Genomic DNA, 21,491 nt, shown 5'->3' on the forward strand with positions numbered 1-21,491 from the left:
CTCTCTAGGGTCCAAAGCTCTAACATCCCGTTTCACGTCCGGTCAAAGAAAATCTACTTTTAGAAACTCATTGGCTTCTTGTCCTTCCTTGGGCCCAGCAAAGCCTGGGACTCCATCTTGGGGAAATTGTTACTGTAGCAGTTAACTCCCAGCGGCCTCGTTTTATTTAATACACTGGGCATCTCTTGGCTTTTACTCTGTGGTTGTGCAGACTTCCGGTGAGGATGCTGCACTCAGCGAGTCTGAGGGAAGAGCTAGCAGTGTTTGCTAAAGCAACCTTGGATATCAAGGGCCTACCTAATATGTGGCTCTTGGACTGGGGATTCCGGTGCGATTCCGTCACGAGCTGTCCTGTGTTAAGGGCTAAGGAGACACAGCGCCCCCTAAAGGGAGTGCGGATTAAAGCTGCTAAATCAGGCCTACGGATATCACGTGGTCTCTTCTCCACCAATTGAAAATTAATAATCGCTTCCTCTGTTCCCCTTGGAAACAACCCCGCCCCCTGACCCTCCCGCCCCATTCAACCTTGAGGTTTTGGCGTTGTATTGAGTGTTTAATCTGACAATCAAATGCCTGCGCCTTCTGGCTGGACACCTTGCTTCCGCTGAGCAAGCTAGTACACTGATTGGCCAATAAAGCAATAGCTGTTACGATATAGTCCAATAATCCTCATCCTGGGCGGGGTCTAATGAGGATGTAGGGCCAATCAGCGGCGGTGTTGCTTTTGCGGCTCCACGTCGGCACCAGCTGCGGGGCAAGATGGAGGCGCTGATTTTGGTAGGAGCCGGAGGGGCCGCCGAGGTGCTGCGGTGTCCAGAGGGGCTGGGAGTTGGGGTTCATCCTGACTGGGAGGGGGTAGAAAGGGGAATCCCGGGTAATCCTCGGGGACCGAAGGTTCTGCCAGCCCCTGGAATAAGCGTGTGGCCTGGTGTAGGAACTGTAGGAGGTAAAGCCTCGGTTTAGAGTAGAAAGCTCTTCCGGGGAGAGGGCAGAATCCGTGGAAAGTTGAAGGGAGCACATGGAGTCCTTAGAACGCATAGGATCATCAGCATACTGAATTGGGGTCCTTTAGGTTTCTCCTGATTCTGAGCATTATGGATGATACTCTGATTGGACTTTCTCCAGACCTCCAAACTGGCCCCAAATTGTAGGACTAGACTGCAGTTGTTTGTCATCACAGGGTCCTCCTGGTGGTTGTCATAGTTTCATTTTCCGTTGACAGTTCTGTTACATATCTTCAAAAAAACGGTTTTCTTTTTACTTAGGTCTTCTGTTAATCCCTGTTATGTAGTTTTGTCATGGTAAATGTATTCCATCAAAGTTCTGGAGTACCTGATAAGTTAGCATGGATTAAAGAATATTTTTTCCAGACTCCTTATTCTCTTCTCCTTTTTTCTCCCCTTCTAAGGCGTTAAGAATTCTTATTGTAAGATCTGGGATGCTAACTGTCCCTCTGGTTATATGAGAATTTTAGTGGCTAAAAAAGTGTTTTAGCTTCTTTACCCGTATAATCCGTTTTGCCTGTTAAAACAAAATACTGTTACCCTTTCTTTGGAACCAGACTGGCGGATTTCTCTCTAAAGTGCTCTGTTTTACAGTCTGGGGATGTTAATATGTATGTGTGCGTAGGAACTCAGCGGCCAACCTCCTTCCTTGATTAACTCCAGGCTCTTTCCAAAGACGTTTTCTTGCATCTTTTTCTGCTCTAATACATGTACATATCCAGATTTTCATCAGGTAGAAGACAGTAACAGGTTTGATTTCTTTCAAAATGGCAAAGATAGGGATAATTCCTTCTCATCATATGAATTGATCAAGTCTAGGTAGTGAGCTTAAAAGCTGAGGTTTAAAATTTTTTTATTTTTTGAGGCGCCTGGGTGGCTCAGTTGGTTGAGCATCTGACTTCGGCTCAGGTTATGATCTCGCACTCTGTGAGTTCAAGCCCCGCGTCGGGCTCTGTGCTGACAGCTCAGAGCCTGGAGCCTGCTTCAGATTCTGTGTCTCCCTCTCTCTCTGCCCCTCTCCCGCTCATGCTCTGTCTCTCTCTGTGTCGAAAATAAATAAAATTTTTTAAAAAATTTTTTATTTTTTAATTAATCTCTGCGCCCAGTGTTGGGTTCTAACTCATGACCTGGAGATCAAGAGCCGCAGGCTCCACTACCTGAGCCAGCCACGCACCTCCCGAGTAGTTTTTAATAAGTTATTTTCTGTACCAGGCAGTTAGCCAGTATTCTTAACCAGTTAACAGACTAGGATAAATTCCAGGGAATTGGTTTCTTTGGAAATTTTTAGGAATTTTTTAAATGCTCCCTACATCTGTTTACAAGGGAGCCTGCTTAGAGGTATAGGAGTGAGGGACATGATGCTTGGGGAGCCGTCTTAATAAGGGATATGTGTGTAGTGGTGAGTTGCGGGAGGTATATATGAAAATCTCACACATTTTCTCTTACCTCAGTTTTCAGTCTGCTTCCTTGTTGAAGTCTATTTCAGTCTGCCTCTTTCTTGTATCCATTTTGATCTGTACCTAAGATGCCAGATTCCTGCTACCTTGGTGAGGTACCCCTGAACTTTGCTTTTAAAACCATATTGATTCTGGGGTGCCTGGGTGGTGCAGTCGGTTAAGCGTCCGACTTTGGCTCAGGTCATGATCTCACGGTTTGTGAGTTTGAGCCCTGCGTCGGGCTCTGTGCTGACCGCTTGGAGCCAGCCTGGAGACTGCTTCAGATTCTGTGTCTCCCTCTCTCTCTGCCCCTGCCCTGCTCATGCGCGCGCGCGCGCTCTCTCTCTCTCTCTCTCTCAAAAGTAAATAAAAAAATAATAAATATAAAACCATATTGATTCTTTGTCATGAGAAATCTATGTGATGGGTTTAGGGGAAACCAAATTATAGAGAAGAGGGCTTGCTCAGGGAAGCACGTACTGGAGGATACCTCTCCAGTATGCAGAACTGTACTTTTAAGCATCAATTATATAAAGCATTTATTGGGGACAAAGTACTAACAGGTATCAATTCGTGTGCTGGTCTCCAAAGTTCTTATGATATTAAACTAATATTTTCCTTCCTCTGTGTCAGCTCTTTACAATTTCATTATATTTTGGGCCCCCAATTAAGAATTTATGTATCTTTCTCATCATTCCAGCCTTTCTCAGCCAGAGTTCTAGGAGAGAAGTAAGCCTAAGGCATTCATTAACGTAATGAATCAACTTCTCTGTATCCACAATGGCACTAGTTTGTACCATCCTTGGGAGAAGTTAAAAAAAAAAAAGTAGTCATTTAAATAGTTTTCAGTATTCAGTGCTTCAGATGAGGAACCCTAGTTGAGAATCAGGTGATACTTCCTAAATGTTTATTTCTCTCTACCCTCACAAACTGGATCATGGAATTTAGCTCCATCGGATTCAGAATCACCCTTCTGCACTGGTCCTTTTTAACCTCATGCCTTCCTCTGTTTACTCAGCAGCACCTCCTGAGTACTTAAATCACCATCGTTGTGAAAAGTATGAGGAATCCCTGGATCTTACCTTAGCTGTCTACTGAACTAGAGTTTACTGTACCCAGATAATATTTAACAGACCACTCCTTAAAGAGGCAGACACCTTCTAAAGTTCTTGTAGGCTTCCTTTGTTCACATTTTTGTTTTGACTGGACCTCTAGGGAAAACTGATGAATGTACATTCCTCTGTCCTCACCTCTACAAGGCACACAGCCATAGGGTATTGAGAAGAAGGGAAGGGTAATCTAGAGGGGGTCAAGAAGAAACATCTGCCGAAACTTAATCTGATTATGGGAACTTCTAAATACCAGTAGGTTCCCTTCATTTAGGTACTTTACAGTGGGTCACGTTTCTTTTTCGAATTAAGTAATCTAGCTAGGTTTTAAGCAGATTTGTCTAATCTTTCTCAGGTCCTGTTGTCGTCTCCTAAGGAAAGAGACCCTTTCATCAACTTCCTTCCCAGTGCTTAATAGTGCTCCCAGCCTGCATCTTTGTACTTAACTTCCTCTCTCCTGCTGTTTTCTGCTGATGCTCCCTTTCTTAGCTGTGAATGGAGAGGGATCTCTACAGGTCACCATTCTCCATTAATAACCTATGAAATCTTAAAGATAATGACTTACTCCCTTCCCCCTTTACCTTATTTTTTTTTCTTTTCTTTTTCCTCTCAAAGCTGAATTACTCTAGCAGTCTAGATCCTTCAATCTTTCCTCATAGGTTTCATTTTTCCTAAACCTCTCTGGATTCACTTTCTGAGTGTTTTTCCAGTGCTTTTCAGACTAGACTTAATTCCATTCTTTCTCTCCCTTTATACCATTTTTTATCCTAAAACAATGACCACATCCCAAATTCTAAGACTCCTTCAAACATCAGGGCATCCAGAGTGCACAAGAGCGTGCATCTTTGTGGAGGAGGAAACTATGCAGAATACATCAATGACTTAAAGGTTGATACTGCTCTGTGGCCTTCGCTTCCTGAATCATCTTAATGGGGCTTTTGTTAAATTCCTTTGGCACTAACAGTAGAGGTACTTGGCCTGAATGCCCCCTCCCCCTGCTCTGGGCAAAGGTATCAATTACATTAAGCCCCCAAAGCACTCCCATCTCGTTCCTGGCAGTCCCTTGTGCCCCTCTCCCAGCTGCGTCCTTGCCGGTGCCTGGCCCCTCCATTTCGTTAGGAGAAGCAATCTCCTCGATCCTGCGCCGTGGAGATATATTTCTCAGCTAGGGCGCGAGCTGTGCCAGCACTGCCCCCGGTGAGGTCCCTGGCAGCCATAAAAATTTTTATTGTGATTATGTTGGTGTCGGGGTGTCCATCTGGGTTATTGCACACCTAGTTTAATTGATTGAAGTTTAATTTATTGACACTTCAAATTAAATGATCAGAATAAACTGTGCTGTTACTCTGGCCGGCTTGTTTTAATGGTTGATTGCTGGAAGCAGACCTCGGCTTGAACTAAAACCCCCAAAGAGCAATTGACGCTGCTTCTAACTCTCTCCGTGTCTTGCCCTCCAAGAAGACCTCGTTATAGATTTCCGACGTATTTATATATATTTTTTCCCTCTCCTTCACAGTGGTGGGAAAGAGTTGGTCCCCGGCAAGGTATAAATTATATCAAAGGTCTAGGGGAGCTGTCACATGGTCAAAAGAGGAGGAGGGGGTCTCCATGTGAAGAAAGACCTTTGAGAAGCCAGGTCTTCCCTGTGAAGCAGAGGATGAATGCAATTATCCAGATATTTGAGGGAGCCTAGTGGCAGATTTAGGGTGTTTTTTTTTTTTTATCTAGATATCTGCTACTGTTCTTTACTCCGCTGACACGACTTGGTTAGAGTTAGGATATTGACCACTAGTCATGGAAAGGGGAAATCAAGAAGCAAATAAAGGATCGAACAGGAATACTGAATCCGTGTCCACCTATCCACTTACACTAGAGTAATTAGAAAGATGGAAGGCAGAGTGCCCTCCAGCAGCTGACGAAGATGGATTGGGGGGTTGAGTCCATGCGCGTCATAAGATGCCTGTACTGGCAAGGGCCCTCTCACGTTCCGTCTTCCCTGATGCTGTGCAGAATAGGTTTTCTCCCAGATCAGATTATTAGAGGAGTTCTCTTTATCCTTCGATTTCCTAGCTTTCCTCTTCTGGCGTTTGACCACACCCATCTCTTCAGAAGACTTTCCTGCTGTGTAACCTAAGTCACATGTTGCAAGTGAAATGCGTGTCTCCTTATCTGGGCGTTTAGTTTTCCCACTGTCAAGGCAGGTGTATCCACCTACAGCCAGATGGTTTGGATAGCCCTACCAATTTTCTTCAACTCCTTTTCTATTATTTGTATACTTTTTAGAGGGAGACTGAAACTGGGGCAGAGGATAGCAATTAGGCCTTAGGACATGATTTTGAATTTTGGGTTGGTAGACTGAAAGACAAACACAGAGGCTGTCGACCCATTCTTTTAGACTAGCAGATTAGGGGCAGGGTAGATAGCCCGAAATGTTATAAACAAGAACTCTGCAGAAATAGATCTAGTTCCATCGGATTTTTCCCTTTACTGATGATATTTAAATGAGAGCTCTTGGATTACCCAACTGGGAAGGTGGGAAGTTCTAATGTCGCTCTCAGGCCTCAGGTGCCAAGTGCTCTGATTTCTGCTTGTTCGACTTGTCTCTCTTTCCAGTGCTGCTTTGCTTTGTCCTGCGTTTCTGTAATTTTTCATAATAGTTAGAGAATGGACTGTGCACCCTCTGGGGAAAACTTCTCCGGATGAGGTTTTCTGAAATGAAAAAATAATAATAAGTTCTAGGCTCAGACTCACAACCCTGAGCCCAAGAGTTGCATACTCTACCGACTGAGCCAGCCAGGTGCCCTGGCTTTCTCAGTTTTAAGACAGGACCTGAGATTTTGCATTTCTGAATCTTTTGCATTAGGCTCAGTTATCTTTGTCCTTGCCTGTCTCACAGCCACCAAGTTCAGTCACTGAAAGCTGGAGGGGTATGGTGCCGACCTTTGCTCCCCCTGCTGGCTGTGTTAGTTTTCTCAGTCACATTTATTAATTTATGAAGGCCACACACATATTTATTGAAGTCATTATTTGGTTCGAGGCAGAGGAGAGGGGGTGATTTTCAAAAGTATCATTCATTTCCCCCTTTCCCCCTCCTCTCTCCACACCATCTTATTATCCTCACAAAGTATCATATTTAATTCTAACTGGGCTCCTTGAAATCATAAGAATTTGTGAATGTGTAGTTTTCTGGTAACGGGGTCCATAAATTTCATCAGCTTATCAAAAAGGTCTGCTGTAACTTAAGGTATTAACCTTAACTGATCTAGGTCAGGCCTCTCATTTCTCTGATGAAGAAGCAGAGTCCCCCAGAAAGGTAGAACTTGAGTTAATGGCCGACCCAGATTACAGTAAAGGATTTTAGGAGTTCGGAGACATTTTCTCCTATAGTGGTTGAGTTCTTAGTGACCGTGCTTTCACATTTCCTGTCTCTGTCAGACAGGAAGATTCTTTCTAGGTGTCTCTTCCTGACATCACTTCTTCCTTCCTAAGGGTTGTGTTCACTTTCTTCTTTATAACCAGTATTTGGTCTCATGGCAACTGGGTAATGTTCTGTGGTACCTGTGGCTCCTGGTCTTTCCTGAGTTGTGCTTGAATCTAAGCAAACCCTTGGGTAGTGTGTGAAAACTATGCTTCCCAAGCCTGGAGCTAATTCTTCTTTTTGTTTGAAGTCCCTAGGCTTGTGGCTGGCAAATTGGAGCCCTCAACCCCAGAGGAGCTTTTCATGTTAAAGGAGTTGGCACAGAGTCAGGGAGCAAAATACCTGCTTAGCTACGTAGAGCAGCTGGGAGTAGTATCTAGGGATTTTTCCTTCCAGTTTTTACCGTCTTGGTTTTGCTCTATAAATAGAGTTGGGGCACCAGGGTGGCTCAGTTGGTTGAGCATCTGACTCTTGATCTCAGGTCCTGATCTCAGGGTCGTGAGTTCAAGCCCTGCGTTGGGCTCTACGGTGGGCATGGAGCCTACGTTAAAAAAAAAAAAAAAAGGGTCGAGGGAAGAGTGTCTTGTTTCTTGTTGATCAAGACCTGTTGCCAAGCCAGGGTACTACTTTTTGGCATGGCCATAAAGATTTCTTTCTAAGTGGGAAATGAAGAACTTTCTAGGAATTTCAACCAGGTTCTTACTTGCGCCCCTTCAGCTGTGTGGATAGCATCCTCTAGCTCCACAAAGCCTTCTTGGTCACATCCCCCCCCCCCCCCCGTCCCCGTGAATTAAATAAAAATAATTGGTCTTAGCCCCCAGATATCCTGTGTGCCTGCTGCAAAGATTCCCCTCTCTCCACCCCCCCCCCCCTTTTCCTCTTCTGGTGACATTTCATGATCTTACCGCAGAGTGCCTTCTGACTCTGTACGCTGTGAACTGACTTAATTCAGTGCTTTTTCAGAGCCTATCTCTCCTAGTTTGACTCACAAGACACACAGAGAACTTCTATTCAGAGCTGCCTTTTTAATATTTTTGCTGATTACACTGCTGAGGAAGCTGCAGGTCATTTGAAGGCCCACAGGGGGCAGCACTAGGAATGACTTCCCCTGTAGTCCCCCGTGTGCTAGTCGCCGGGGTACTGGGAGGTGTTTTTCACCAGACCACAGAAATCCTCTGATTGAGATCGGAGACTCCTTTGCAGCAGGCTGGTTGCTTGTTTGGTGTTGTTTCAGCGCTCCTGAGGAGTCCCGTCTAATTTCCTTGACAATAAAAATGTACATGAAAATCTCTCTGAGCCACCCAACCTCCCGCAAACAATCTGCCTACATGTCATTTCCAGGCACTATTAGCATTTGAGGTGAAGTTCTGTTATACACTCAGGCTGTGGCTCTCTGAAAGTCAGTGCATCACAGAACTTTGTCTCGAAAGCTTTCTAGCAGCTACACATTTGGGAGTGGGAGGGAAGAATAGACCTTTTAAATCCTTTGAACATGGCCTAAGCTTGTAGGGTCTTTTTCAGTAATCAGCATTTAATGTGTTACAAGGTCAAACCTAGTCCATTGTCCAGGAGGCCCATTTCTCAATAGCTGGGAGTTATTTATAAACTTGCCCTTTGCAAAAACTCAAAATGAAATTACATTACCAGTCATGGTTTCTGGGGCCTTTAAACTGGCTAGTTTTATGGTATGAGAGGAACTCTTGGCCTCCCCCGCTCCCGAGAGATAAAGGCCCCAGGCTGAAGTGGCACCGGCTGTAGTCAGGAGGTGGCAGGAGACAGACGTAAAGGAGATGCTGCTGGCTCCAGCTGTAGCAGAGTTGAAGCAGCATCCGCTCATGCCTCAATTCTTGGCTTTATTGAGTATGGTTATTCCCTCGTTTGAAATGACCAGCCTTTCCTCCAGTGCCTTCTTACCTCTCTCAGAGTCAGATCTGGTCTTCTCCCTGCCTTCCTTTGCCTGCCTTTTATCCTTCCCAGTAACATCCAGTTCCTCTTTGGGGGGTTTCCTTGATAACATCTTCTAGGAAGCCAGCGAGAAAGGCCCAGGAATCTCTTTCTGTCTTTGCCAGCAGTTTCAGGCACTCATACCCCAGTGGCCACAAAGGGCATTGTCTCTCTCCTAGTTGGCTGGTGGCTATAAGGGTTTTTCTTTTCTTTGGGATCCATCCCATTCTTTCTAGGGATGCCAGACTCTATGGCTGCAGGAACCAGTTATCTATGCCAGACTAATGCCCAGTTTAAACCATTAGGAAGCTCTCCAAGGTTTCTGTGAATGTGGAGAGAAGAACAGAGCCAAAGATTTCCAGGGGAAAGTAGGAAAAATGCTCTCTTCCAAATTTCCTTCCCTGTGGGCTTCTTTTCCTCTGGTCCTTTCCTTCATTCCCACTGGTGTCTCCCTTTTGGTCATTTGAGGTTGGACCCTCAAGTTGCTATGGAATTAAGCCCGCGTTATGGAGAGATCTTCCTGTGGGGGTTAGGAGTGAGGAAAGCTTCTCTATTTGTGACCTTTTAGATGAGACTCTAGAAGACTTGCCTCTGCTAGACACAGAGTTCCTTAGTTTGAGACAGACTATTTATTCCAGGGAGTAATGTGTATGGAGTAGGCATCTCTATGGAGTGTTGATCAGAACAGAGATATGTTGGTAGTAGTATCACCCCAAATGGCCACACCAGAATGTATACCGATACATGGAAGTCTAATTATAGGAGTTCCCCTAGAGGGGTGCCTGGGTGGCTCAGTCAGTTGAGCACCTGACTTCAGCTCAGGTCATGATCTCATGGTTCGTGGGTTCGAGCCCCGCGTCGGGCTCTGTGCTGACAGCTCAGGGCCTGGAGCCTGCTTTGGATTCTTTGTCTCCCTCTCTCTCTGCCCCTCCCCCGCTCATGCTCTGTCTCTCAAAAATGAATAAACGTTTAGGGGCACCTGGGTGGCTCAGTCGGTTAAGCGTCCGACTTCGGCTCAGGTCACGATCTCACGGTATGTGAGTTCGAGCCCCGCGTCGGGCTCTGTGCTGACTGCTCAGAGCCTGGAGCCTGTTTCCGATTCTGTGTCTCCCTCTCTCTCTGACCCTCCCCCGTTCATGCTCTGTCTCTCTCTGTCTCAAAAATAAATAAACGTTTAAAAAAAAAAATGAATAAACGTTAAAAAAAAAAAAAAGAGTTCCCCTGGACACTTACTACTTCAAGAGATTTTTGCCTTATTCTCAAACTTCATTTCTTGTCACAATTATCCAGTAAATACTGAGAGTTTAGTGTGTCACATGTTGTTCTGGACACTTGGAATAAATCAGTGAACAAACAGAAATTGCTATTGTCAAGAATTCAGGTGAGGAAAGCTTACATTCTTCATCACCCTGTTGTCCAAACACTGGGTTCCCTTTACTCTCATTCTTAATTCCCCGAGGCAGGGTTGGCTCTTTGCGTGGAACCAGAAACCTCCTGGCGCCTCATGGGACAGTTTACCTTTGTAGAGGTTGGAGTTTCTGGATCCTTGGCAATAATTCTTTCATGCTCACTCTTGGGTCTTTATTAAACACATGCCACATGCTTGGAGGTTACATTTGGCCCCTGTGAGAACCGCGGGTTTCCTAAGCAAGGCCAGGAAAGGGAGGCAACAGCCCTGTCTCACAGCACAGGGGAGGGAGAGCAAGGGTAAGTAATGTTGATTAGAAATTCAAGGAATGTGGGGCTCCTGGGTGGCTCAGTCGGTTAAGCGTCCAACTCTTGTTTCGGCTCAGGTCATGATCTGGCGGTCCATGAGTTCGAGCCCTACACTGGGCTCTGTGCTGACACGTGGAGTCTGCTTGGGATTCTCTGTCTCTGGTCTCCCTCTCTCTCTGCCCCTCCCCTGCTCACTCGCTCTCTTCTCTCTCAAAAATAAATAAACATTAAAAAAAATTCAAGGAATGTGAGGTGCGCCTGGCTGGCTCAGTTGGTGGAGCACACGACTCTTGATCTTGGGGTCGTGAATTCGAGCCCCACGTTGGGCGTGGAGCCTACTTAAAAAATACATTAAAAAAAAAAAAAGGAAATTCAAGGAATATGAGCCTGCAGACACCTTCTACACACATAACACTGCCTCCCTTTCCTTCCTTTTCCTCTCCTGGTTAGCTGGTTCGTTAGAAGTTGCAGGAGTAGAGGAGCTTTTGCAATGTGATATGCTTTGCAGTTGGATGTAACCATTAAGGCTGAGGCCGTGGTTCCTTTACGAGAGCCATTATCCTCAAGATTTGATTGTTGATAGTGAAAGAACACTCCCCTCCTGCTCATTAACTCCAGGCTCCCGGCTTCTTAGACCCTCTTCTTACTGCTTTGTAACTCCCCCAAAATTCAGAATGGTTTTTGTCTTGGCAAGTTAAGCGGTAGTGTTGGGAGTATCGTAGAGGAACTGGGATCATAGGGGAAGTCTTGGAAGATGGATGTCTCGCTGGGCTGCGTTCAGAACTGGTGTGTCTGTGTGCACGAGTGTGCACACGCATGCGTGTTCGTTTCCCTCTGCTCAGTGTGTGGGTGGTTCAGGGAAGGCTTGCTTTATGCCTCTGCATTGCTACTGCATTGGGACTGCAGAAACTTCCAAGTACACTAGGGCATTCAATCCTATTTTCAGATAGCCTCGTGCAGTGCCTATTAATTAATCTGGTCACATTCCATACCTACCTGTACGTGGGAGAGCAGGGAGGGAGGGTAGTTTGGAAAATAACTGTAGCATAATGTTTGCAAATAACATTCCATGACCTACCTTGATTAAATCCTCTGTGAGTCCGGCTCAGAGACACTGTTCCTCTGATGCTATTTTGGAGTTCTTTGTCGAAATGCCCCCTCCCTCAATTCAGTTCATTCACCACTTGATCGTTCTCGGCGGGAATTGTCTACATCTAACCAGGCTGGGATAGGGGACATGCAGAGGCACCTCTGTATCCCCTTGCAGCCCCAGTGGGACTAGGGGAAGGTAGCTGGTTTGCCACTGGTAGCAGGAGCCTTCAGGACTGAAGGTATGTTCCTATCTCTTCAGGAACCCTCCCTGTATACTGTCAAAGCCATCCTGATTCTGGACAATGATGGAGATCGACTTTTTGCCAAGGTGAGATTCCCTTTGAAATTCACTGAGGAGCAAGACAAAGGCTGATTCTGAGATTTGGACCTGGGACTGCCCCCACTAACGCCTATTCCTTGATACTATAATTTTGAGAATTCTTCCATTTTCCTGTGACCACTCCAGATGAAAACCCAAACTGCTTCTGTCTCTTACTTCCCCTGCTTCCACACTTGCCTTCCACAGATTTTGACCTCCTTTGTTGTCAGCATTAGAGCAGGGAAAACCTTGGGAACCTTGGTTTCTGAACAGTACAGTGTCTGGATAGGAGAAGCAGGCTGCCCATGCCCATCACTCTTGTCCCCCTTCCTTTTGCGTTGTCACCCTGCCTGCGTTTTCCCAGGAAATTCTCTCGCAGTTCCAGGGTTCCAGCCCTAGGTCTGCAGTCACCACCAAGCTTGTTACCTCTTGATTTCCCCAGTGTGATGTTTCTAACTTTGGATCTATTGAAAGAGAGGAGAAAGGACACCCCTCTCCTCTCCCTCCATAGTCTCCCCCCTCCTGTGGAAATTTTTTCTGTCCCTGGTGTATTAACTCCGGGCGAGCACAGCATAAATCAATCAGCAGGTAGAGATTAGTTTAGAATTCACCAGCTGTTCCTCCCTGTAATTGGATGTAACTATGCAGGACACCTTTTGAAACAGTTATCCAGTTACTAAATGCCAGACCTGTCATAGGTCTTCAGCTGACTGCGACGGATTAGCCCCTAAAGAGCAGAGCGATTTAGCAGCCTAGTATCTCCGCCCCCGTGCCAGGAAGAGCTTGGGAGTGGGCTCAGCAACGTGCTAGATGGTCTCCTGTTTTCAGTTTTCAGAAAAGAGAGCTAAGATACGAGAGAGGTTGGATAGGCTTTGCCTTTCTTTAGAGGAAGGAGGTTTTTTGCAGCCTTTCCCCCATTCCTCAGTTTCATACTGTGCATGAGGGTCTGGAAGAAGTGTTCTGTGCTTCTAGTGTCTTTTGCATTCTTTAGCACTGCTCCCCCGATGTAGGGAAGCTCCTAGGAAGCACTCCATGAGATCAGTCTCGGGATTGCTCTCCTAGAGTGCAGACAGGGGTAGAGCTTCATCGTAGGGCTTGTAGGCCTCTGCCCTTACAGTCTTAGAAGTGTGAGGTGGGCTTGCCTACGGCAGGGTCCCTAAAAATTTTTTTTTTTTTTTTGGTATTCAATTACTCACTGCCCATTCCCTGCCTCCATAGTTCTTCCTTCTTCGTGTCAGTGTTTTTCCCTCACCCCATGCCTTGAAGGAAAGAAATCCAAGATCCAGGGCAAAGCACAATCACTAATCATTCTGGGCTCCCAGCTCTAATGACCCAACCCATCTCCTTTCCCTCTGACCAGTACTATGACGACACCTACCCCAGTGTCAAGGAGCAGAAGGCCTTTGAGAAGAACATTTTCAACAAGACCCATCGGACTGACAGTAGGTCATTTTCCTTTCACTGCTCCTGGTGTGGGGGGAACCGTGGGGGGCGGGGGGGGGCAGCAGGACTGCAGAGAAAGGATAAAACGACTGCCTCCTTTTTTCTCTTTTTTCCTCCTCCCCTCATATAATAAACTCTTCAGAAATGTAATGGGGAGGTGAGTGTACCTCACGCGGGAATACCGTGCTGGAAGGTTGGCTGTTAGCTACCTGTCTAGTCCCTGGATTTATGAGCCTCACTTGACAAATTTAACTGCAGCTCTGCTTATTGTACCGCATCCATTAGGGCAGGTAAATGGAAGTCTGTAAAGGTGACCGCTCTGCATTTTCACCTCCGAAGGATCGACTAGTATCCTGTCTCATATACAAGGAGGGAAATAAGGGTAGTTGGCGGGGGAGATGGTTAGAGGAGAAGATACGTTTCGATTTCCCCAAGTTTATACTTCCCTTTTACCACCTGGAAAGAAAAAGCAGGTCAACTTTGGTCTTTGGACTTTATTACAACCTACCTTCCTTGAGCCCAAATAGCTGGATGCCAGGAATTCATGGGAACTCCTTCTACCTACTTCCTTATCTCAGGCCACCCACTGTTTCCACCTTCCCCCCACCCCCAGGTGAAATCGCCCTCTTGGAAGGCCTGACAGTGGTATACAAAAGCAGTATCGATCTCTATTTCTATGTGATTGGCAGCTCCTATGAAAATGAGGTGAGAATCCCCATCGCTCTTTGCTATTGCTGACTCCACTTCCTAAACCATAGGCAGGACAGTTACTGGTTCTGGACCCTAGGAGGGCCACGTCCCTCTGGCTTCTGACTGGGCTAATGAAGTTATCAGAGTCCTGCTGCCCTCACAAATGTGGCCTAGCAAACAAATCGACTTAGGGGCCCCTGGGTGGCTCAGTCGGTTGAGTGTTCACCTTCGGCTCAGTCATGATCTGTGGTTTATGAGTTCGAGTGCCACGTCGGGCTCTGTGCCGACAGCTCAGAGCCTGGAGCCTGCTTGGGATTCTGTGTCTCCCTCTTTCTCTCTGCCTCTCCCCTACACGCACTCTGTCTCTCTGTCTCTCTCTCAAAACTAAACATTTAAAAAAAAAATTTTTTTTTTAAATCAACCTAGAATGCAGGTTTTTCCCCACTTGCTCTTTTTTTTTTTTAAGTTTTATTTATTTAAGTAATCGCTACACCCAACGTGGGGCTTGAACTCATGACCCCAAGATCAACAGTCGCTTGCTCCTCCAACTGAGCCAGCCAGGCACCCCCCCCCCCCCAATTGCTCTTTTATCTTCACGTTGGAGACACCAGATATGTTTTCATACATACTGATATACGGTATCAAGGGTCTTCCCTGCATAGTGTTTTCAGAGGTAGATTTCTGAGGTGTGGTCAAGGTCAAGGGGATGCTTGCTCCTACTATGAAGGCTCCACATCTGACTGAGCTTGGGTCAGTTAGCCAACATTCAGGGTCATGTTGAAGCCGTACATTCTGAATGGGTCACTTGAGAAAACTGTGAATATAGTCCTAACCTGCTTCCTATGCACAGGAAAAGCTACTTACCTCAGGTAGCGACGTCTAGGAGAGTAGATAAGTAAAAATAAGCCCCCACCTAATTTGAAGCAAAAGTAAAAGTTGGAGAGAACCAATTCTTTCTGAGCTTTTACTACTTTAAGTGCTTTGTAAGGTACATTGTTACCTAATCCTTACAGCACTTATGTGAGTTGTGGGTATTAGTGTTCTTGTTTTATAGATGAGGAAACCAAAACATGAGGAACAATATGAAATTGCTTGCATATGACCACCATTGAACTGTATAAATGGCAGTTTCATATGGTTCAACCTAATAACTTTCCCAGGGTCACACATATAGAAATGGCTCAGCTGGGATTTAAGCCCAACTCTGTCTGACTCCAAAGTCCATACTCTTTCCACTAACTCTCTGACCTTAGTTACTGTTTGGTTAATGATTTCTTTACCTAAGATCTCCAGTAACATATACGCAGTTGGTAAAGACCTGTAGAGGACTGCAATAGGAAAGTTTGAACAGTCTGGTCAGAGAGAGGTCTCAAATTGTGGGATCGTGTAGCAGAATTAATTTCTGCGAGAAACCACAGTTCCTCTTCCTGTTTTTGCTCTGACTTCCACCTTATGCTTTTGGTCCTTTGTGAAAGCCCATGTCTTTTGATGCTTAATGAATTGGCAGGTTTTGTTTTCAGGTAGCAGCTTTCAGGGCCTTGAACCTTATCCTTCTGCTTCTCCTGTCTCCCAACAGCTGATGCTCATGGCTGTTCTGAATTGCCTCTTTGACTCATTGAGCCAGATGCTGAGGTGAGCAGGCCATTCTTGACATCTGTTTGGGAGAGAAAGTCACTATTCATCAGGCCCAGGAATTTGTGGGGGAATTAGCAGAGGCTCCAGGGAATTGATTTACCTTGAGAAGTTAGGCTTATTATTTCAGAGTAATTTGCACTGATGGGGAAGACTGGATGGAAAGTGTGTCCCACCTGGGGGATAATTCTCCTAAGAAAGGGGTTTGGGAGGGAGCAATGTCTGTCTACTCTCATATTACCCAGTGGCTCTGTCAGAGTTCTGAGTACCTTTAAGGTGCTTTTCTAGACTTCATTAGAAGATAGGGAAAGGGCAAGTGTGGGGAAGTGTCCCAGATGTAACATCAGTACCCTGGGAATGGAGGCAAGACTCCCAGTTTTTAACTTTAGTCCTTAGTTTTTCGTTTCTATAGGACAGGAAGAATATGCCATTTACCCTCGCCTCCCCTCCACCTCCCCAGCAGCCAGCCCTCTGTTCCCCATGTAGATGGGCAACAGAAGAGATATAAGATACTTTCCTTGAAAACATCCAGGGCTCTGAACTTCATTCCCCCGGCAGCTCCCAAGTGAACCCAGTACAGACAGCCATCCGCCATCCGGAGCAGAACAGCAGGCGCTCTCAGCCCCACAAAATCAGCAGGGCGAATGGCTCAGATTTCCTCAGGAAGGGGATGATTTATTTCTTAGCCAGGTGAATGAATAGACTTCATTTCAGTGATCTAGTGAAAGAGTCAAGCTGACGGATGTGACTGGCCACATGTACAACCACCGGATCTGAAGCTGGTGGATGAGGGCCCTGACTGTTCCCAGCCCCCTGGTTGGGCTTCTTTTCAAGGCCTGAGAAGAGCTGGTGAGGGAAGGGGACGCAGGGGGAGCAGGGGAATGGGGAGAGGCTTAGAAAGTCTGTTAGAGCTTGAGTGCAAATAGAGTTTGCACTCAACTCCTCTCCACCTCCCGCCACCCCCAGATTGGATTTAGCTGTTTATTTGCTTTTTTCCACCCACTGATGGTAGTGCTTATGAGCACTGTCATGAGCAGCATCACGGTAGGTAGGGAAGAAACAGTAGCTCTGGATAATCAACTCTTGGATAGTCAGAAATTGACTATTTTTTTGACTCTCTTTCCTGACATTCCTGATCCTTACTTAGCAGCTAAGAATAGGAATAAGCTTAGAGTGGATTAGCCAAAAAGTTCTTATTTACTTACTTAACTTACTTTTTAGTCTGTGCGGTTGGTGGAGGCATTTTGTTGGTCTAGTTTAGGATCCCCAACTCAGACGGTGTGCTAGGTTCCTATGTGTCTTAGGCTGATTTTTCTCTTCTCTTGGGGACTCAGGAAAAATGTAGAAAAGCGAGCTCTGCTGGAGAACATGGAGGGTCTCTTCTTGGCTGTGGATGAAATCGTAGATGGAGGGTGAGTTTTCTGACCTGCCTGGAACCTCCTTGGAGCTGGGGTGAGAGGGTGGGATCGTTGCCTCTGTCCTAAGGCAAGTGGCCTTAGTGACCAGAGTATCCCCACAATGAGTCTGTCCTTCAGGCCAGAGTGAACGATGGTCTCTTCTTTGTCTTCTTAGGGTGATCCTAGAGAGTGATCCCCAGCAAGTGGTACACCGGGTAGCATTAAGGGTAAGCAAGAGTGTGCTCCCCTACATCCGCCGTCTACTCACCCTCTAGGGCCAGACCTGCTAAATTTATCTAAAGGTCAGGGCTCGTAGAATACATACAACCTTCTCCTCCCCTTTCAAATTCTCATTGTCTCAAAGAGGGGAAGCAGAAGGGGCATACTTTTGTCCCTAACCTGCTGCCTAGCGTCTCATACAGTCTTTGCCCAGAGGGGACATTTAGTACATACTTAATTGAATCAAAGATGAGTAAAAGAAACCTTAATATTAATGATTCTGAAACTATAAAGGAAGTTGAGGTTGGCTTATACTTCCTTTGGGGATGGATCCCAATCAAGTGAGGCAGAGGAGTGTCTTCCTTGTCATAAAGTCTTTACATAACTAAGGACAGCACCTGTCTATCAGGAAGCATTTATTTGCAGAACCTCAGTCCTCTTTGGTGCTAGGGATACCAGAAAGGGGCCTTTGGGTTAACCGTAGAAGCCTCCAGGTCTGTTGGGGAGAAAATGGTGGGTGTAGAGAGAGCCCACCAGCAAACTGTGGGGTGCCTCGATGTTTGAGCAAAGCAAATCTCCCCATTCATAGAATGTCCCAGCTCTGACCTCCACAGAGTGAAGGCTGACAGTGCCGGGTAATGGGAAATCTTCTCCCTTAACTGCCGTGGGCTCCATTTGCATAGTTTAATCTTCTCCTCTAACATATGTCTCTATGTGGCAAGAGAGAGGGTCCCCCCCACCACCCACTCCCGCCTTCCTCTTCTCAGGCTGCTGTTGCAGCAGTTTATTTCTTCAAATTAACATGCTGTCGTTACCCATCAGGCCTTGCGGGATCCATTAAATTACCCCTGGCTCCCCCTCATCCTTTCCCTGGCGATATTGATATTCAGGGAAGGTCTTCTCTGACTAGGGAATCAGGTCCCCCACCCCCAAGTTGAGGATCAGATAACCTGCTGATTACTTGGAATGGAATAAATCTTTTAAGAAGTCCTCCTGCCTTAAAACAGAGGATGGATGAAATGACCCTTTTCTGCTCACAGTCCCTCTGGCCAAGTAAAATTATGGCTGTACCACCTAGAAGGGACAGAGAAGTCGGGCATCTGCCTTTTCCTTCTCCACTACCAAACCTCAGTCGGGTTTCACTCCATCTTTCTCCCGTGCTAAATGCTTGTTTCTCCGTGCCATAGGGTGAAGATGTTCCGCTTACAGAGCAGACCGTGTCTCAGGTAGGACTTTCTCCTTTTCTTCCTCTCCAGACGGACTGGGTCACTAAAGAGACTAGAATAACACTCCACCCCAGCCCAAGTTGGAATGAGTCTAGAGACCGAAGACACATCTTTCTTGGCTCCCTCTTATTCCAGAGAACTGGGACTCCTACAGCCAAACACTCCCTACCCCACCCAACTCCCATCCCACTTCCCTGTGAGCAGTGGCTGTCAGCCTTGCTCTGTACCCTTCAAACCCTCCCTGCCTGATGCCTCATTCAGTGATTTATTCCCCAGCAGAGGCTTGCCTTAAGCAGATGGTCTGTGTGCGTGCGTGTGCACGCGCGCGCACACACACACACACGCACACACTTTCTCTCTCTCTTCTCTTATTATTCAAATGAGGGCTAAGCTGGAAATGCATATTCTAGAATAAGCAGGTTTTGCAGATCCATCCTGCTACTTTGCAGATAGACTGTCTACCTGATGCGGGAGGCAAGGGAGGGATTCTGTTTTCTACCTACTTGGAATTCTCACTAAGAAGCCCATCTGGATGTGGTAACCCCTCCTTTCTAACATATGTCCAGTAACCCCCAGTTTTTTTCTTTCCTCCCAGGTATACCTCTTCTCTCTTCATCCCCCCAGTGGATTTGAATTTTTTTGGAATTTCCCAAACTGACAACCCTCTAGGGCCTTAGAGAGCTTCTTCCCATCCCTCTACCCTTGGGGATTTTCTATTTGCCATTCTTCTAAGGACAGGGAAGGCAAGTGCGGGGAAGGAGAGCCCCAATCTCTGTCCTTGCCCCGCCCCCACCCCCCTCCCCCAGGCAAGCCCCTCACTGCCGCTCTTGTCCCTGCAGGTGCTGCAGTCAGCCAAAGAGCAGATCAAGTGGTCACTCCTTCGGTGAAGACCTCACTGTTCCTGGCTCCTCACCCCCTCAGAAAATCCACATATCTGCTGTGACTTCTCATCCAGTCCTCCAACTGATGCTCTCAGGGTCATCTCGGGGATCACAAGGGATCCTTAAGTCTCCATCCTCTCTGTGGTTGCTCCCCCAAACCCCCACTTATGCTTCCTATTCTTTCACACTTTTTTTTTTTTTAACAGCCTGGGAGTAAAGCTCCCATCAGATTCAAACGCAGGGTAGTAGGGAAAGCACCCTCTTCCTTTCTACACCGAATTGTGCTGTCATGCTCTCCTACACCCCCCCCCTCCATATTTTCTTCTCAACTTCGGTGCCCTTTGCTGCAGCTACACTTCAGATCAAAGCAGGAGAAAGAATGTGCTGAGTGTTTTCCTCCCTTTGCCTTTACCAGGCCTTCATCCCAACAGCCCATATGTTAGCAAGAGGAGGGAGGGAGACAATGTTTTTTCTATAGAATGAGTGGGGGTGGCATATTCCAGTCTCAGCCACAGGCCCACTCACTCACTGGCCTCAGCGTTTCCTCCCATTCCTTCTTACTGCCCTGTCCTCCAGCCTTGGGAGAAAAGATGGGGAACAGCTCGTGGGCAGGGGACAGAGTAGAGGAAGTAGGGATTTAAATGTTATGGGATAGGGCTTATAAAAGTCTGTATTTCAGTCACAGCTGCATTCTTAACCCTGATCCTGGCTTCTAGCTTCAGAACCGCTGTGGGTCTGTGAGTGTTCACTGTAGGACTGTCCATCTCCTGGTCCCACTACCTGGACTCTGTCCACCTTCGCCACCCCTGGGATCTTTGCCTGGCCTGTCCTCGCTGTGCCCTGGAGCAAAGCCGGTCCCTGAACTAAAACTCCCATTTTCATCCTGGGAAGAAGAGGTTTTGCTCAGAACTGGGGAGGGGGTGGGATTTGTGACTTGGGCCTCTGGGCTCTGTCCCCTTCGCTCCCCCCACATGCATTTCACTCCTCTGCCCTGGGTCTGCAGTCTCTGTTGCTTAACCCCCTCTTCTCTCTGCCTCAGCCTTACATCCAGGCAGTAGGTCTGCGCTCTCTCCCTCCCTGGGTCGCTGAGAGAGGTGCCCTTCTTCGGAAAACCTTTGGGATTTGGATTCCCCCAGGAAGATGGGGACGGAGCACCCACTCTTGGGTCTAACCTTTCCCCTGACCCAAAACTTCCCACAAAAATGTCTCAAAAAACACCTTCCTGAGGCTTCACTCTGCCCCACCCACTAACTGCCAGTTCTCCAAGACTGAAGTGGGTGAATAACCGGGCATATCTGAGGGGACGTTTTTGGGGTCAGAGATGTATGGAGTCAGGAGATAGTCACCCTCATCTACTGCTGTGCGCAAAGAGGAATAAAACAGATTTTTTTCCAAACTGCCTTTGTGTGATGTTTCTGTTCCTCTTCCTCTCTTTTTGGCAGCTGCTTCTATTCCTCTAGCCCCCCCCCCCATCACTCCCCATCTTATAATATTTCTTCCCTCCTACCTCAGAGACTCCCCAGCATTCCACCTCCCCCCACCCCCACCCCTAATTTACGGGGCTGTTTGCCTCCTTGGCATCCCTCCGTCCCCTCGCCTGGAAATTGGCGCCAGGGGTGGGGTGGGGGTGGTATTTTCTCAGTGGGAGTCCTGGGGAACCGAGCGCTCCCCCCCCACCCCCAAAGCCAGCTGCCGGCTCCCGCCTCAGCCATTAGTAACCCGGAGACGCGCACCTGCGTGGGGGCTCTCCTCAGCCCCTGCTCCCTTCCTGCACCTCCCACTCCTGCTCTGAAATGGCGCTGAGCGGGTTATTTATCGGAGCCAGCGCTGCTCCAGAAGGTCAGGACGGTGGTGTAAATAACCTCTTCTCGCCATTTCCCCGTCCCTCCAGAGCCTGCTCCCCTCCCCCTCCTCCACCTTTATTCGCACAAATGAATGTGGCTGGGCTGGCTCAGAGCCTGGCCC

The 21,491-nt window shown here is 47.1% G+C and overlaps 1 protein-coding gene across 4 annotated transcripts; it reads left to right on the forward strand.

The window, feature by feature from the left end:
- The first annotated feature begins 670 nt into the window (after window positions 1-670).
- On the forward strand, window positions 671-20,922 carry COPZ1 (COPI coat complex subunit zeta 1). 4 transcript variants are annotated; one of them, XM_042992444.1, is made up of 10 exons: window positions 671-777; window positions 11,979-12,047; window positions 13,399-13,480; window positions 14,095-14,186; window positions 15,748-15,803; window positions 16,362-16,493; window positions 17,138-17,215; window positions 17,376-17,427; window positions 18,607-18,645; window positions 19,485-20,922. In XM_042992444.1, the coding sequence occupies exons 1-10, from the start codon at window positions 760-762 to the stop codon at window positions 19,530-19,532; spliced, it is 666 nt and encodes a 221-aa protein (XP_042848378.1). In that variant the 5' UTR covers window positions 671-759; the 3' UTR covers window positions 19,533-20,922. The 4 variants fall into 4 exon arrangements, with proteins under 4 accessions (XP_042848378.1, XP_042848377.1, XP_007081486.1 ...); XM_042992443.1 differs by lacking the exon at window positions 19,485-20,922 and adding an exon at window positions 19,241-19,408; XM_007081424.3 differs by lacking the exon at window positions 16,362-16,493.
- Window positions 20,923-21,491: the final 569 nt, after the last annotated feature.

This window comes from Panthera tigris, chromosome B4, assembly GCF_018350195.1.
Source record: "Panthera tigris isolate Pti1 chromosome B4, P.tigris_Pti1_mat1.1, whole genome shotgun sequence".
NCBI lineage: Eukaryota > Metazoa > Chordata > Mammalia > Carnivora > Felidae > Panthera > Panthera tigris.